Source organism: Lycium barbarum, chromosome 11, assembly GCF_019175385.1.
Source record: "Lycium barbarum isolate Lr01 chromosome 11, ASM1917538v2, whole genome shotgun sequence".
Lineage (NCBI taxonomy): Eukaryota > Viridiplantae > Streptophyta > Magnoliopsida > Solanales > Solanaceae > Lycium > Lycium barbarum.
Window position 1 is genome coordinate 110,890,936 of NC_083347.1, and position 18,096 is coordinate 110,909,031.

The following is an 18,096-nucleotide window of genomic DNA, read 5'->3' on the forward strand; positions in this document are numbered from 1 at the left end:
AATACCAGGTTGGGCCAGCGACCTGGGGCCAGAAGAAGAGGCCTGCGGCTGCCATTGCTGCTATGGCCGAGCCCACTGCGTGGTGGGATACGGGCAAGGGGGAGCCCATTAAGGCATCCATCCCCACTGCCACGGGGAGGAGGACTGCTGCCACTGCTGCTGGTCGCCTGAGATACGACCTCCATGGCGTCGGCTGCCACTGCCGCCGCCAGAACCACGGCCACTGCCGTTATTTTTCCCGCCGCTAGAGCCACGATTTTTGTTGTTATTTTTGCCCCAATGATGGTGAGAACGACCTGAATTTTCCAGAGAAGTAGAGTCATCAAACTCACGTTTGGAATTAGCCACCATAGCCGTGGGCGAGTCATCATGCATTTCAGCCAACACCTTTTCCTCAAGGCACAAACTTGGCCGAGCTTCGGAGAATGGTGGAAGAGGCTTACTTTGGCGGATGTAGGGGCCCACATTCTTGTACGCCTTGGTGAGTCCAGCCACCAGTTGGAGAACGAGGCGGTTGTTGGTCACCGGAGCCCCCACGCTCTTGAGTTGATCGGCCAAGGTCTTGAGACGTTGACAATACGCCGAAGCGTTTGGAAAATCCCGCATCTTGACATGAGAGAAATCATGTTCCAATGCAATGGCACGGGAGTTTTTGTTGTCTTGAAAAAAATTACGGAGGCGATCCCAGGCCTCCTTTGCCGATAGATCTTCTTCGATGATCGTATGCAATAAGTCAGTGGAGATGGTTGCATACACCCATTGAAGTACCGTGGCATCCAAAGTGGACCACAACTCCTTTTCGTCGTCGGTGGTGGGAGCCTTCTCCTTTCCGGTTGGCAGAATGTGGGAAAGGACACGGTGAGACCGGGCATGAAGCTTGAATAATTCAGCCCAAGCCGAATAATGATCCGTTTCCATCTCAAGAATGATAGGAATGTGATTCTTGATGTTGGAGACAGCCAAAACAGGATGGAACTTGGTGTCTGCCATTGATGGAAGGCAAGAAGATGGACGGAAAAACAAAGAAGAGGACGTCGGAAACTTAGGGCAGCGGAAGAGGAAAAGAAACCCTAGTATCTGATACCATGAAAGAGATTAATTCCGTGATTATTCTCATTGATTGAGTTGCTAAATATACCATAGTTACAGCGTCCTATTAGGATACAAAATATACTAACCTAAAATAGAAGATTTACAAAATATTCTTTTACTACATATTTACAATATTTATCAGGGGAGTCAAAAAAAATGTAAAACAAGCTCCCTAAGGTCGCACCCGACGGAATCGCTTGACAACTAACTAAATACCCGAAGTTAGCTTGTGTGCGCATAGCCTTATCTTACATATAAGTAATGACAACATGTCTGAAAAACAAAGATAATGGCTGCAAGCTCTAGGAGAGGGATGATACATGATGTAAAAATGTGAAATTCTTTTTAGGGAAAAGGGTCAAAAACCTCTAAGTATGATTTATAGATTGAATTTGCCCTCCGTTAGAGTTAGGGGTCAAATTTGCCCCTCCCGTTAGCATACTTGTTAAAATTGCGCTTATTATGGATGGAAGTATGACTGTGACTCTTTATCAGTCCACATAGGCGCCACGTGTATAAATAAATTTGTTTTTCCTTCAAAACTTAATGTAAAAACCATACCAATTAAATTTTGACATGTATTTTCTTTTTTTTTTATAAAAAAAGAATACAATACCTAATCTTCTTCTCCACTAACCCTCTGTTTGGATGGTTGTTTCCCGTGGTTCATTAATGCACAGTATGGTATGGCATAGTGTGGTGTTGTATTGTATTGTATTGTATTGTATTAATGAACACAATGTTTGGATAGACTATATCTTTTGTTGTGGTTTAATAACATTTGTATTGTTTGGTTTGACTGTATGGTACTGTATAATAACTTGTAAGTTTACTAAAATACCCTTAACTCTTAATTAGAAATATATATATATATATATATATATATATATATATATATATATATATATATATATATATATGAAACTCAGGTAAAGAATAAAATAGGAACTTTAAAAAATAAATAGGTAGTGGGTAGGGGTGGGTGGTGTGAGGTACGTGGTTGTGGGATGAGAGTGGAGGTAGTGGGTGGTAGGGTGGGGGTGAGTGGTTGTGGGGGTGGGCTGGGTGGTGATGAGGGGTAGTGGGTGGGGGTGGTGGAGGGGTGGGTGGTGTGGGATGAGGGTGGGGGTGAGTTGTTATGAGGAGGGGTTGGGGGGTGGTGAGGGGTAGTGGGTGGTGGTTGGGGTGGGTGGCAGAGGAGTGGGGTAGTTGGGGGTGGAGGTGGGTGGTAGGGCGGGGTGGGTGGTGTGGGATAAGAGTGGGGGTGAGTTGTTGTGAGGTAGGTTTGGGCGGTGGTGAGGGGTAGTGGGTGGTAGAGGAGTGGGGTAGTTGGGGTGGAGGTGGGTGGTAGGGCGGGGTGGGGGTGAGTGGCGGGCGGTGGGGGTGGAGGTGGGGGTGAGTGGTAGGGTGGGGCAGGGGTGGGGGTGAGTGGTAGCGTGGGGGTGGGATGGGTTGAATGGTGGAGGGTGGGGTATAATGGAGAAATTAAATACGTAACTACGGAAAAACCACCAAATCCATAGTTTCAAAAATTAGGACTTTTCATGGTTATATAACCATGGAATGAACCACGAGTTTTACAACACCATACCACATAATTTTAAGAACAATGGAAACAAACATGGTTTCATAGAAAACCATACATTAATGAACCACGGGAAACCACCATCCAAAGAGGGGTAAACCACCACTTTCCCTTCTTTTCCTCTGCCACTATCATCACCGTCCACCGCCCTCTACCGTCGTCCACCGCTGCCGGTTAATCTACTAAAAATAACCCATTACTTTTCAACTTTTTTACCCAAACCCATTACTTTCTAATTTTTTACCCAAACCTATTACTTCTCCATCTAGACTCCTGCTATAGTGAAAAACCATTAATGAAAAGCTGAAACATCAGAAATCAGTGTTGAGTCAACTAGAACTAAGTGAAGGCGGAAGGCCGTGGCCGGATCTGTAAATGGGTATCTATAATGTACTTCATCCACACTGTTAGTGGATCCCCCTTCAATGAGCTAATTGAGATTTCCTATGAGTGTTCCACACTCCTTGTTATCTCTTGATTGGCTAATTATACGTAACATGAGTCAGTTACGCTTCACTAGCTACTACCAGGGTTTGTAGTGGCAAGCTTGGTGACACCGTATGACAAACAAAAGCTGGTCCCTACTCTGTTGTCTTGTTCATAAAGCTCCATTTTTTTCTTTCCATTCTACACTATATTAAGCTTAGGCAAAATTCCATCCTTGCTATTTCACATTTTAAAATTTCAAAGCCATGATGCTTACTGAAAAGTCGGAAAGTAATGGGTTATTTTTAGTAAATTAATCTGCGGCGGTGAACGATGGTCGAGGGCGGTGGACGGCGATGACAGTGGCGGAGGAGAAGAAGGGAAAGTGATGGTATAATGGAGAAGAAGATTAGGTATATATTGTATTCTTTTTTGATAAAAAAAGAAAATACATGTCAAAATTTAATTGGTATGTTTTTACACTAAGATTTAAAGGAAAAACAAATTTATTTATACACGTGGCGCCTATGTGGACTGACAAGGAGTCTCAGTCATACTTCCATCCATAATAAGGGCAATTTTAACAAGTATGCTAACGGGAGGGGCAAATTTGACCCTTAACTCTAATGGAGGTTAAATTTAATCTATAAACTATACTTGAAGGGTAAATTTGATCCTATTCCCTTCTTTTAATCATTCAACTATTGTGAGGTACTTGTAAAAAGTAAAAAATACATACGGGGTCTATTAATCTAAACATTATCAGGTTGTCCACAAAGCATTTGTGTAATTTCGTGATTATGAAAGGAAAGGAAAAAACATTCCGTTACCGGGAATCGAACCCGGGTCTCCTGGGTGAAAGCCAGATATCCTAACCGCTGGACGATAACGGATGGTTGATATCCTTAATAGCATAGGCTTTCTTTAATAGAGTAAGTGAAAGGATAGGTGGTCAGAGTGGAAGTCCATATAGCGATAGTAAATTACAATCAGCTCATTTTCTTTTCCTGGGGAACATAGTTCTCCTAACATTACTAAGAGCCTGTTTGGATGGGCTTATTTTAAGCAGCTTATAAGCTATAAACAGTTTATAAACAAAAAAAAAATAAGTTGGGTTGTTTGCATTTTATAAGCTACTTTAGATAAGCTAAGTCAAAAGGGCCAAATTATTTTTTTGAACTTATTTTAAGCATAAAATGACTTTAAGCTGGTCAGCCAAACACTCAAAATAGCTGAAAACAACTTATAAGCATCTTATAAGTCAATCCAAACGGGCTCTAACAAACACTTCAATTCAAAGACCGAGGCACTATCTATTACTCCCTTCGTCCTAATTTAAGTATTTTACTTTTCTTTTTGAACTTTTTCAAAAAGAATGTCTCTTTCGACATTTAATAAGTTGGCAATTCAAATATCCTACTCCCTCCGTCTCAAATTATTTATCGTGATTACTAAAAATAATTGTCTCAGATTATTTGTCGTTTTAGAACTTCAAGGCAAAATTAATTCATTTTTTCCATTTTACCCTTAATAGAATTTTGTCATTAATGTAAATGACAGACATAAATAGAATAAATATTTAATGGAGAGAGATTATAACTTAGACATAAATAAGGGTAAAGTAGTCAAAACTCCCCCATAATTAATATTTCTTAAGGAGCGGGTAAAAGAAAAAAGCGACAAATAATTTGAGACGGAGGGAATGCATGACAAGTTTAAAACCTTTCTTAAGGAGCGTGTAAAAGAAAAAAGCGACAAATAATTTGAGGCTGAGGGAAATACATGACAAGTTTAAAATCACAAGATTTGAAGGACATTTTAGTACATGACATACATTTTTAATTTAGAACCACAAGAATCCAAAGTCTCCTTTTATTCTTTAAGTGTTGTGATCAGTCAAACTAGAACACTTAAATTGAAACAGAGGGAGTAATTATAAATCAAAATATTATTTGAGACAGAAAAAAGGGTTCACAAGGGACAATGGGCTCCGAGTTATAACTCCCAGTCTTAATCGGATTTAGCACAAGGATTTCCAAATATTAATATCCCAAACCAAATCCAAACAGAATGGAAATCCATACTCCATATATCTTAATTTCCTAATTACAATTAGTTTTTTTCAATCTAATGGTAAATATTGATACAATTACAATCAGCCCAAAAAAAAAAAAAAAAAAAAAAAGAGCGGGTGGGCAACAACCAAAAAACAAAAAAAAAAAAAAAAAAAAAAAAAAAAAAAAGAAGAAGCTCTCATGATTATTTTAGGGCACATAGTTCTCCTAATATTACAAACACTTCAAGTCACTACGAAAAGATCGAAAAAAAAAAAAAAAACTCCATCTATTAGACCCAATAATGACGTTGGAAAAGAGAATGTAAATCAGAATATTATTTTGAAACTGACAAAAAAGAAACTTAAAACAATGGACTCCCAGTAATGTTCCAAGCATTAAATGTTATTCCCAGTCTTTAATCCGATTTGCACATGGATTTCCAAATATTAATATCCCAAACCAGATCCAAACAGAATACGGAAAGAGATATCAAATTAGTAAAGTCCTAATTTGATTTTTATTTGGATTACAAGCTTCAATTCCCCCTATATATAACACCAAATACAACATCACATTCACTAACTAGCTACACCATCACTACCACTACTAAGTTGAAAAATAACACATTATAACCAAAGATTTTGAAAAAACCAAAATCGTGTATAATTTTCTTTTTCATTCAAAGGGAAAAGAACTATGACTTCTATGGAACCCCAAGCAATCGCAATCTTTGTTCTCAATGCTACAAAGCTTTCTTGAAAGAACAAGCCGCCAAGGATGCTTTAGCTTTACCTGAAAAGATATCTTCTCTTACTATTAAAACAGTAAAAGATGATTTGTCGACAATGAAGACGAAAACACAGAGATGCATTGTTTGCAAGAAGAAAGTGGGATTAATAGGGTTCAGTTGTAAGTGTGGTGAAATTTTTTGCAGGAGTCATAGGTATCCAGAGGAACATGCATGCATGTTCGATTTCAAGTCTATAGGCCGTGCGATTTTGGTTAAGGAAAATCCTCTCTGCAAAGCTGATAAACTTGAGCATAGGATCTAAGATGTTGTTATTGGCTAATCGCTATTGTTGCTGACTATGTACCAAGTTATTGATTTGGTCTTTTCAAGTTTGTCTTTTAGTCTAGCCGTGTCCTTTGTTTTGATTAATGCTACCAATTAATATGAAATTGCACTTTCCGTTTGAAACTTTTGACTCATATGTTTCTATTAATCTCTATATATAATATAAAGCTAGGCATAGACAAGGTGATGTGACACCTCTTTATGGCCACCATTGCTATTTATCTTTTTTGTCAATTTTTTAAGCTTTTACCTCATTTTGTTTTATTAAAAAAATCTAATATATTCATTGGAGAAAACCCATAATTCAATACAAGCATAAAAAGAGTAGTTATTGCAATTAAATGCTCATTTATCTGTAAAGATAGCTAAACATTCATCCGCAAAGAAAACGTTAACTATATATTGATGTGGTATTCATAATTTGGAAAGTGAAATTATTGTCTTAATTCTTTGTAATGCGAGAGCTAATCAAAGATTATAATTTCTATTAAATTCCCTAAACATTATGTTTAATTAATTTTTTATTAGTGTGTATAGTAATGTGCAAAGGGTAGGAGATAAAAAAAGGGAAACTTACAAAAATAATAGTAAATACACAACTATTTAAAGTACCTACAACTATTTTTTTAATTTACAAAATCTACCCTATAAATGACAAAAGGAAAAATCTTTAGATATGGTCAATTTAGTATAAATATGGTAACAAATTTATACAGGTTATATTTTTTCCTTAATTTGTCCCTACAAATTCTCCTTTCCTACCTTGCATTAATAATAGAATTAATAATATGATGAAGGCAATAATATTAAGTATAAGTGACATAAATAATATACATAAATTTTTAGATATGGTCAATTTAGTATAAATATGGTAACCAATTTATACAGGTTATATTTTTTCCTTTATTTGTCCTCACAAATTCTTCTTTCCTACCTATCATTAATAATAGAATTAATAATATGATGAAAGAAATAATATTAAGTATAATTGACATAAATCTTTATATATGGTCAATTTAGTATAAATATGGTAACCAATTTATACAGGTTATATTTTTCCCTTTATTTGTCCCTACAAATTCTCTTTTCCTACCTACCATTAATAATATGATGAAGGCAACAATATTAAGTATACTTGACATAAACAATATACATATACCATATATACTAAACATGTACCTTTAAGTCGTCTTTTGAAGGTTTTTTCACTTTCCCCTGAACTTAGCCTTCAAACATAGATAGTGTTAATATAACATATATTAAAAATAATATACTACATACTATATTTATGCATATATGTGCATGAGTGCATCGATATATTATATACCATATATCATATCCAGGTATATTTTCATGTACTTTTCTTATACCATATACAATATCTCCATATACCATATACTATATGAGGTATATTTTCATATACCATATAACACATACCATATCAGGTATATTTTGATGTACTTTATTATACCATATACCATATCTTTTCATGTACTTTTCTTAATATTAATATATTTAAATAAATTTCTTTAAGTCACAAAAAAAAAAAATTGCATTCATCAAGTGAAAATAAAAAAAGAAGAATAAAGAGGAGGAAATGAAACAAAAAATATTTTTAAAACGGTTTGAAAGAAAGAGAAAGTAAAAAGTGAATATATGTATTAATGGTAGTAACTCTTAAAATTGAGTATTACTGATATTTTAGGAATGTAAGAAGTTGTATTTTTGTAATTAAAAAGTTAAATTTTTGAATAAGTTGTATTTATGCAATTTTTATAAAGTAGTTGTAATCTTTTTAATTACCATTTAAAAAAATTGTATTTGCGTGAGTTTTCCATAAAAAAACGTTATGGGCCTTCTTGCTTCCCTTTAATTTTTTTTTTTATTAATGTGTATTAATATACTAAAGATATGAGATAAAAGGACAAGAACCAACCTTTCTCTCATACTACCGAGCTATTCATATGTGAATTGTGATTTATGATCATCCATTTAGCTTCAACGTGCATTAGGAAATTCTCCAGCATGATGAGGTCCATTGTACCATTTTTCTGTTTTACTTTTCACAGTAACAATTTTTTTTATGAGATTCATGTGTTAGTGAATATATCTTTGACCTTATTTCTGTGTTATTTTCACAGAAAATTCAAATGGAACCATTACTTTACGGGCAAAGGTTTGTCAATGTTTTTGTTGAAAAGTTTACATTCTTACGTCCCATAATTTCTTACTCAATATTTGAAATTTTGGTGATTCGCGCTATGCCATTTCCATCGAGGAGCTTGGTACACTTGGTACCATCTACCTCAATGTTGAATGCATTTCATCTAAGGTAATTTTGAACAGTCTCTAAATTCATAATTTTATTCTACTGTATGATTTTTTTTTTAGAATGATAATTTATTGATTAGATTTGTTCTGAGAAACCAATAAAATCCTTTTTGCATTAGCTTTACTTGATTGCTCTACTAATTTAGGTTCTTTAATATTTTATTTAGCAAACAAAAACTATATGTAGTTATTCCTTGATTCTTGTTCTAATTTACATCTTATCTTTTCTTTTTCTTTTCTTTTTTTGGTTGTTGACAAAGATAGAAATCTTTTTTTATTTTTATGTAAATATAAGGGAGAGACGAAAGGAAAATAAGTGAGGGAATTACAAGAGAATCAACTCCTGACCAATAAGGTGAAAGTCCAGGTAACCAACAATTAGACTAATAAGATCATCCACAGTAATCAGAATCTCACACTATATTACCCCTCTATTTAACTTTTTCATCTTCTTATTATTTTTATCTGCTTGATTATACCCAATATATATAGGTCAGCTTAGTGCACTAAGCCTTTGCTATGCGCGAAATCGGGGAAGGGCCAAACCATAAAAGGGTCTATTGTGTCCCAACCTTACCCTGCAGTTTCACAAGAGGTTGTTTCAGTACAACGTAAACTTATAATAAATCACTTACTTTTATTATATGGACTTCTATTACAGTGTAGCTGAATGTATATTCTGCTCGATATCAACTTATAGTTTGAGAACCGTGAAAGTTAATCATCATTATAAGCTATATTGAAAACGGAATAAAGTACAAAATAATGAGATGCAAAACAACAGAACTGATTGGTAATTTTGAGGCAAATCATAAAGGGATCGACAATTGACATCGCGAAATCATATGAGTAATCATCGGGTTCTGGTCTTTGCACTTTTCATTCCCTTGAAATGTGAATGAACATGTAATTTAGTGGCCATTGTTTTGCGCATCCAAAATACACATTGATTTAACACTTTTTTAAAATTTATCTTTTGAAAGACAAACTAATGATAACTTACTTCAAGTTTTAGAAGTTATACTTTGTGATTATTTAATATTTAGATAACTGAAATTTAATAGTATTATAGATTTAAGGAAGTTTTACAACCGCGCGATGCGCGGCTAAATTTATTAGTATCATGCATAATATTCTTGAATACAAGGGCGAAGCCTTCAGGAAATTAAACCAAATTAATGAACTTGGAAATGAGTGGTCTTGAACTTTTAATCCCGCTTGTCTTATGGTCAAACCTTCAAAGTCAAAAGTCAAAAGTGTTGCTCATGGGGCAAAACTTGTTAAACTTGTAGTATAGTTAATTGGCACCAATGAAATTACATCATCAGTATAACAAACAAACAATAATCACAACAACAACAATTACACCTCAATCTCGAGTAAGTTGAACTCGACTATACGAATCCTACTGTTCATATTGCTGTTTCAAGCAGACCCTTGGCTCAAAAGAAATGTAACCGTCACAATTCAATATTATTAAAGGAATTATTTGAAGGAAGGGACAAGATATAGCAAACAAAATCCTAATACGAGCATTGTATCTATAAGTTAAGCTTTCAGTTCAAAATATACTGCAGCTCACACTATATAATCAGTGTGTTATATTTCTTACTCATTCACAGGCTAGCTCGTGTAACAAATCAAAAAATTTCCACATTTACCAGTGTTCACAAGGGTGTCAGGGAAAGCAGAGCTACAAGAATTATCCACTGGCAGCAGGGGCCAAGCTACTTTGTGCATTTTGTGCGTTCGGCCGAACACAGTAACTTTAACTGTATTTGCATTAAGAAATCCATTGAATATGTACAAATTATTAATTAAGAACACAACAACGTAAAAGAGCTAAAATCCGGAATTCATAAGCTTCAAATTCTAGCTCCGCCTCTGATGAGTAGACTATCTATTGAATAATATCAACAGTAACTCAAGGTAGCCTACATCCAATATTTTACTGGTCAAGTCCATCTTCATCAATTCCAGTATTTGTCATGGAGTGATTTAAGATCAAACATTATGATCATCAAACTTGAGGAACGGCAAATTTTCCAACTCTGGGAGATAGAATGGATTGTGCATCCACTATAGTCAATATTTTGGGTACAGACATGCCTCCTGAGATGACAATTTCTGTAACATTTAAAATTAAAGTTAGCCACTATATCATCCTGGCCCCTGGGGAGGGAGTCGTAAATGTTTGGTACGACAGAGGTCATTTTTTAGAAAAAAATATTTTCTATGAGAAAGTCATTTTCTGGTGTTTGATTACCATAAAACATTTTCCATCAAAAGGAGAATGAATACAAAAGTCATCTTCCTTGCGATTATTTTTACTTTCAACTTCCTATTACTTGCTCGGGCTATAACACTTCAACGTTATTAATAATCTGTAGCACTCAAAATGTTTCATCAAAACGCCCTCCGACTTGCTAATATATTAGTAACTAATCTTTAACAAATGTTTTTTTCCGAAAAAATATTTTGAAGGAAAATGTTTTCTAATTTCCATGAAAGTGACTTGTGTTGTACCAAACACACGTGAATGCCTGTGAAAGCTGAAGTTTAAGCTCTTACCTATTCCCTCTCTAACAGAGAGATTTGGCCTCATAATGTCCTTAGAATTGAGAAGGAATACATCTCCAAGGTAAAGGTGATTAGTAGGCACGTAAACACAACAGAGTTCCTCGGCACCTGTGCTCTTACGAAGAATAATGATTGAAGTAATGAAGCCAAATGCGTATTCTCCAAGGCGCGGATGCCTTATAATGGCCACTTCTTTAAAGGCATGTGTATCCTCATCTGAAACAATTCATATGCTAAATTTTGTTTAGTACAGTATTTAGAATGTTGAGAATCAATTTTCGATTAGAAAAGGTTAATGAATGACCTGGTGAAATTGCTCTACTAATTTGCTTGGAAGCAGTGTATATATAACTCATTAGGGGCATTTTTTTGATGAATTTCTCCTAAACTAAGAAGAGAAGCACCTAACCATGAGGACATGGACACTCCAACCAATAATATGAAAATTAAGGATGTCACAAATCCAAGTCCTGTGAATGTTAGAAATTGTCATGACAAACTACTTGTTCATAAAACATAAAAAAAAACTATTCAACAATCAACATGACCTTTTTCCCCCTCAAAACAAGTACTCCCTCTGTACAAATGTATGTGTCACTATTTTCTTATCAATTAGTAGAGGAAAAAAGATATTTATATATATTCGGAAGAAATTTAACTTTAAGCTTCTCATTTTACCTTTAATGAGAAATTTTTATAGCCATATACAAATGTTATGACAAGATTATGACCATACATTTCAGAAGTCTTTTCTTTCTTTCTTTCTTTCTTTCTTAAAGTATGTCATATAATTAGAATGGAGAGGGCGCAAGTACTGTGTGCGTGCGCAATGTACAAAAAAGGATAGGAAATTAATACTTACCGAATACATCGATTCCAAGATGAATATAGATTGGAGAAAAGAAGCCATCCACAAAATTAATGAGCTTCCAAGTGAGGTAGAAAGTTATGGCTATGGGAAATAAAATGACACTGCAAAACAATGTTAAAATTACTTTAATCTCAAACTCAAAATTGCACGTTCCAAATGTATGTTACATTTTCTATGAAGAGCAACAAAACAAAAAATATAGAGATATTTCTTAAGAGAAAAAGGAAACTAACCATCCGCTCATAAACTTTTTTGTTACCCAGCTGTGAATATCTTTGCCAAACGCCTACAAAAGTGAAAACTAAACACAAATTTAACTAAACACAAATTTAGTAGAAAACCAATTGACAACATGTTAGAGTTCAGCACAATGAAGAAAAAGCAATCACCCAATTTATTATTAGCTTCTATACTTAACATTATTGCTCACCTAAAAAATAACTACAAATAGTCATTCATAAAAAAGTAAAACTAGTAACCTGAAAAGCAAGATAATTATAACAGGTTAAACAACCGTGTCTATAAGTCAAATCCTATTAACAGTGATATATGTTAATTCAAGTGCTCCTTCCTTTTTTCTTTGTCCCCCATCCCAAGCTAGTTCTATAGTTTTCTAACTACATAGTTTTTTTACCTTCCGAGGTAGAGGTAAGGTCTGCCACTACAAAAAACTGGGTAATTTACGGAGATTGAATGTTCCAATTCGCGAGGGTTTTAGTCTCCTCTAGCAACTAGCGGAGGCTAAAATCCCCACATTATGGGATTTCACTCGGTATGTTGTTATTGTTGTATGTTCAACCGAAATCAATATTTTTTACATATAGTATAAGCATAATTATAAAGATAATACTACTAAAATTTTAATATATATTAAATTCTGAATCTATAATTTTAAAGATACAATCGGTTTAGTGCTAAAAATCACAAAGTCTGAACTCATTGAGTTTAATATTTAAATAGTAGATTTGCCTCTAAAAGTGAAACCCTACAATTTCTCATGCAACCTAAGCTTCTCACATATATAATGTGATATACACGGGCGGATGTAGAGTTTTGGTGCCGGTTCATCTAAATTCAGTATTTTCAATGTTGAACATACATTTATACGAAAGATTTATTAAAATTGTAATAAATGGTATATCTGAATCCATAATCTTAAATATGTTATGCGTTCAATGCTAAAACCTTGACAATTAAACATACAAAATTTAAATCATGAATCTGTCTATGGTGATAGAGAGAGAAAAAAGACCTCTTTGGCGGAGTGATGAGAGAAGGGCGAAGAAGGTGAGGGAGATTGATCAGAAGATTCAGAGCCGTTGATCTTTGTTACATCTAACGCTAAGGTTCCCACCGGAATCAGACGTTCCAGATCTCTATCCTTCTCTGATCTTCCCATGATCTCTTCCCTCAAGGAACTGGAAGTAATTGGGACTGTTAATACAAATTCTGAGCATAAGAAAAATGCAGTTATTGAATATTTCGTCCTAATGGAAAAATAAAGGAAAATGTATTGGGAAATTGGCAATTCTAACTTTAATTTAATAAATATTAGTAATTCTTGTAGGGATTATTGTTCCTTATTTTTTGACCAAACAAATATTAATGCAGGATTAAGATTTTGCTTGACATTTCAAATTTACTTTTTAACGTAGCTAAATTCTTATAGTACTAGGTTTAACCAAATTTAGATATTCTAAAAATGTGGCCAATCATAATAGAAACCGGTCGGATCAACGAGTTTGGGTTTAAAAGTGGGTGGGTTAATTTTTAAATTAAATAATATTTGTGGTTAATCATCGTGACTTTTTAAAATTGGAAAAGGTGACGGTGTTAGTTTAAGGGATATTCTTGAACAAAAAAACTTGATTGGATATTTTTAGACCAATATATAAATGTAGAGTATTTATAAGCCATTTTTCATACCCTAGATATATTTTTGACCCTTTTCAGTATTACTAGAAAATTCGATCTTCGTGCTACAACGAGTCAAGTTTTTAAAGTGCTGTTACTGACTATAAAAAGGCCTCTATAATCTTTGCCACCTTTACGAAAGATACCTAACAACTGTTACAATATTTTTTCTTCTCACAAATTTGTGTAATGATCGTCACTGCTCTATTTTCTATGCACTTTTCTATTCCCTCCGTCTCAATTTACGTGACATCATTTGATTTGACACAAAATTTAAGAAAAAAAGAAAGATTTTTGAAATTTGTAGTCTAAAATAAACCTTAGACATTTGTGTGGCTATAAATCGTTTTATTAAGGGTAAAAAGACAATTTTAAAGTTAAGTTATTTTTAATTATAGAAATGTGACATTCTTTTTTGAATAGACTAAAAATAAAAGCGTACCACATAAATTCGGAGAGAGAGTATATCATGCAACAACGGGAACATTTAACTGAGAGGAGGCACAATGTTTGCTCCATTTGCAAATCAATTTACAAGGGAGCCATATGTTGTTATAACTTATAACATATAGAGTCCGTTTGGATTGACTTATAAATTGTTTTCAGTTTTTTTGAGTGTTTGGCTAACCAGCTTAAAGTCATTTTGTGCATAAAATAAGCCTCAAAAAATAATTGGGCCCGTTTGGCTTTGCTTAATTAAAGTAGCTTATAAGTTGAAAACAACTTATTATAAGCCCAAAAAAAAAAAAAAGTTAGTCTACCCCAATTTTTTTTTTTTTTTGGCTTATAAGCTGTTTCCAGCTTATAAGTTGCTTATTTTAAGCCCATCCAAACAGGCTCATAATCTACCTTATATTATGGATTAATTTCGAATAACACTTATCATGAACAAATGCATATAGAACCTTTTAGATGACTAGTGTAAATTACTCAAATTTTTATTTCAAACAAAAGAGATGAGACAACATAATCAAATAGGAGGAGATGGAGGAACTAAACTGCTTAAAATAAATGTAAACATTACTATGGGTATTATCAATTTTAGTCTTCAATATCGCCATCCTTGAACAGGCCATCGTCTGTAAGGATCAGGAAGAAATGTAGGCTGCCTTATTTTCTTCTTTTCCACCACCAACACTTGATCACCTGGCTTTTGTGTAATTGTCTCACCTGCTCTTTCCCTGCACATAAAGTTTCAATTTTGTGCTTACAACATGAACCTAATATTTAATATTGTAACCGGATGGAACATATTTTAAACGGGGTTCAAATGAACCTAGTATTTTTTAACATGGCACATTGATGATATATATGTTAAAAGTGCTGAAAATTTTGTAAATATGTTCTAAACTATAATTTCAAAAATACATGCGAATCCTAAAGACTACCTTGAAATGATTTGCAAGGTATGATCGATTTAGTAAAAGAAACTTAGGCTATTCTCAAAAGTAAGAAAATAAAGTGGTTGAGAAATTTAGGCGAATTCTCAGAACTTATAACACTCCGTCCGGTCTTTTTAGATGGATCACTTTAATTAAAAAAAAAAAAGAATCAATATATTTGTTGTTTTAGAAAACTAAAAAGGTACTAATACATTTTTTTTCCAATTTCCCCTTGTGACTCCAAGAAGCATATAGTAGTAATTAGTTACTATTAATTACTCATCTAATGAAGAGATACAATGTAGGGGTTATTATCCAAATACTCTTGGGATTAATGCTATGGAATAATTTTCTTAATCGGTGGATTAAAACATCAAACGGCAGATATAAAGTATCGGAAGATTATCATTTACTCCCTTTGTTTCATTTTACAGCACACACTTTTAAATTTATTATCTAAAAAAGAATGACATTTTGCTATATGTAAAATAAAATTTCCGATTTTACTCTTAATTACATGATATGTTTCAAAAAGTATTTCTTTCTCTCTTAAGCTTCATGCCAAACACATCTCGCATAATTGGAACAGAGGAAGTAACTTCTTTTTTATTTGATTAATTTGATGTGTATTTTTGGTTTCTTTCTCTTTTTTCTAGGTAGTTGGAAGAAGGAAAACAAATACAAATACTCCCTTCGTCCCAATTTATGCGACACTTTCTGTTTCTATTGAGCGTCAATTTGACTAATTTTTTAAGCTAAATTGAATTAGATCAACTCAATATTTCAAAATTAAATTTAGATATTCAAAACACTATCGATAAATATTATAAGTTGCAATTCTTCTCATGTCAATATGATGAAAAAAATAAGATGCAGATCAAAGTTATAGTTTGAATCTGAAGAAACGAATAAATGCCACCTCAATTGAGACAGAAAGTGTAACTAAACGTACTGAAATAAAATATTAATCTCACCAGGATGAAGACTGCATCTTCTCCTTGTTAATCCCAGCCATCACTTCCATCGACTTTTCCCCAGCATCAACAACTTTTTCACTGATATTTTCATCCCCTATCGTTTTCTTGAAAGAAAATACCCTCATGAGAAATACCCATGCTTTATTCTTCTTCCTCTTGTGGCTTATTATGGAGGTGTCCTCATCAACAATTTCAACATTTCTCATAGACTTTGAAAGTCTCTCATAAGTAGTATCTCTAGAAATTCCACAAGGAATTAACTCTGAGGCTAATAACGTGCTTCTACTTCTTCCTAGCTTTCGGATCGACGATTTTGATCTCTCCAGCTTCAAGTTGATCAAATCCATGTTTAATCTTTAAGCTTGTTGCTTGTTCTACAATTGAACTTGTTTGTGTAATGGAAAAATGTTATATTGTTTAAAGTGGTTGGCAACAAACTAGCTAGTTTGTGTTTTGCATCTTTGACTTAATATGGTACGTAGTATCTGTACTGTACGTGCTCTTCTTTTTTATTGGAAATTTATTAAAGAAATAAAAAGTAGAGCGGACTAGACCAATATATCCTGAGGTGTGGTTTGATTCATATGCTAGCTATGCGAAATTATAATTTAGAGATTAGTTATGGTGGTGAACAATAATGAAAAGATAATTATGCGATGAAAAATAAAAATATAGGAACAATTGTCATATATGGAATAATAATACAAAGAATGAAAGAATGTTATGTACTTCCGAATTACTTATTTTAAAGATCTATCTGTCTTTAAGTACTTTGATCTTCATATTATCAGTACATGTATTCTTATTCCACATTTTAACTCGCATAAATAAAACATTAATTCCAGCTTAACTTAACAAGATATTATCTAATAATTGTCTAATATCGCCAACCAAACACACCGCATTAGTTATGGATGAATTATCTTTTCTTATACAACTAATCAAATAGCTCTATATATGGGATTATTTTGATAATCTCTTCAATAAAACTTGATATTGCTTTATGCAAATGCAAATTCAAGCATTACTAAAAAAACGCGAATTTCCTAAGGAAAGTTTATTTCTCTTTTAGTAATTCTCAACTACTTCCACCATCGGTTGTTTGAATATGATTTTTTTTTTCCATATAAAAGTCAGTGCACTGAAGACCCAATAATACTTTAAAATGACTAGAAGAAAAGCTGTATGGTTTAAGTTTGTGAATTGGGTAAAATGTACCTCTCAGTACCAATCAAGTGTACTTTAAAAATGGCTTAAATAAGGATCATTAACAGTATTCTATAGATCTGATGGCTGATTAGTTAGCTCGTGAACAAATCAGTGTGGGATGAATTAATTGGAATAAAAATAAGTGTAGTAGGTACTAGGTTGGGACATTATTTTCCACATTGGTAGGTTGGAACTTAGGGAGGAAATTCAGAGTTACTTTAAAATGGCTTAAGTAAGGATCATTAGTAGTATTCTATAGTTTAACAATTTTGGGAGTTTAATGCTCTCAGTCATCCGGCCCAAGTAAGCCCGTCAACCGGTCCGGTTTAACCGGTAACCGGACCGGTAAAACCGGAACCGGAATCGGTAGAACCGGTTCCAGTTAACCGTCTATTTCTTACCGGTCCGGTTTCGATTTTTTTGAAACCGGAACCGGTTAAACCGGTAAAATCGGAACCAGACCGGTTAAATTATTTTTTTTTTCTTTTTTTTAATATAGTCGTTGGGGCTGGGCTCAGCTGTCCGTTATTGGACCGTTGGCAACGGTCCATTTGCAAAAATGGTCGTTGCCAAACGACCATAAACTCATTTCCCCCC

The 18,096-nt window shown here is 33.8% G+C and overlaps 1 protein-coding gene, 1 non-coding gene and 1 pseudogene across 2 annotated transcripts; all 3 read right to left on the reverse strand.

Moving 5' to 3' along the window:
* Positions 1–3,924: 3,924 nt before the first annotated feature.
* TRNAE-UUC (transfer RNA glutamic acid (anticodon UUC)) lies at positions 3,925–3,996 on the reverse strand. Its single transcript has one exon. It is a non-coding gene; the product is annotated as a tRNA-Glu (tRNA).
* Positions 3,997–10,254: 6,258 nt separating this feature from the next.
* Positions 10,255–13,442, reverse strand: LOC132618240 (protein LIKE COV 3-like; annotated as a pseudogene).
* A 1,386-nt stretch (positions 13,443–14,828) lies between these two features.
* On the reverse strand, positions 14,829–16,845 carry LOC132618292 (uncharacterized). Its single transcript, XM_060333361.1, has 2 exons — positions 16,288–16,845; positions 14,829–15,112 (listed from the first exon to the last, which is right to left on the reverse strand). The coding sequence occupies exons 1-2, from the start codon at positions 16,635–16,637 to the stop codon at positions 14,980–14,982; spliced, it is 483 nt and encodes a 160-aa protein (XP_060189344.1). The 5' UTR covers positions 16,638–16,845; the 3' UTR covers positions 14,829–14,979.
* Between the last annotated feature and the right edge of the window lie 1,251 nt (positions 16,846–18,096).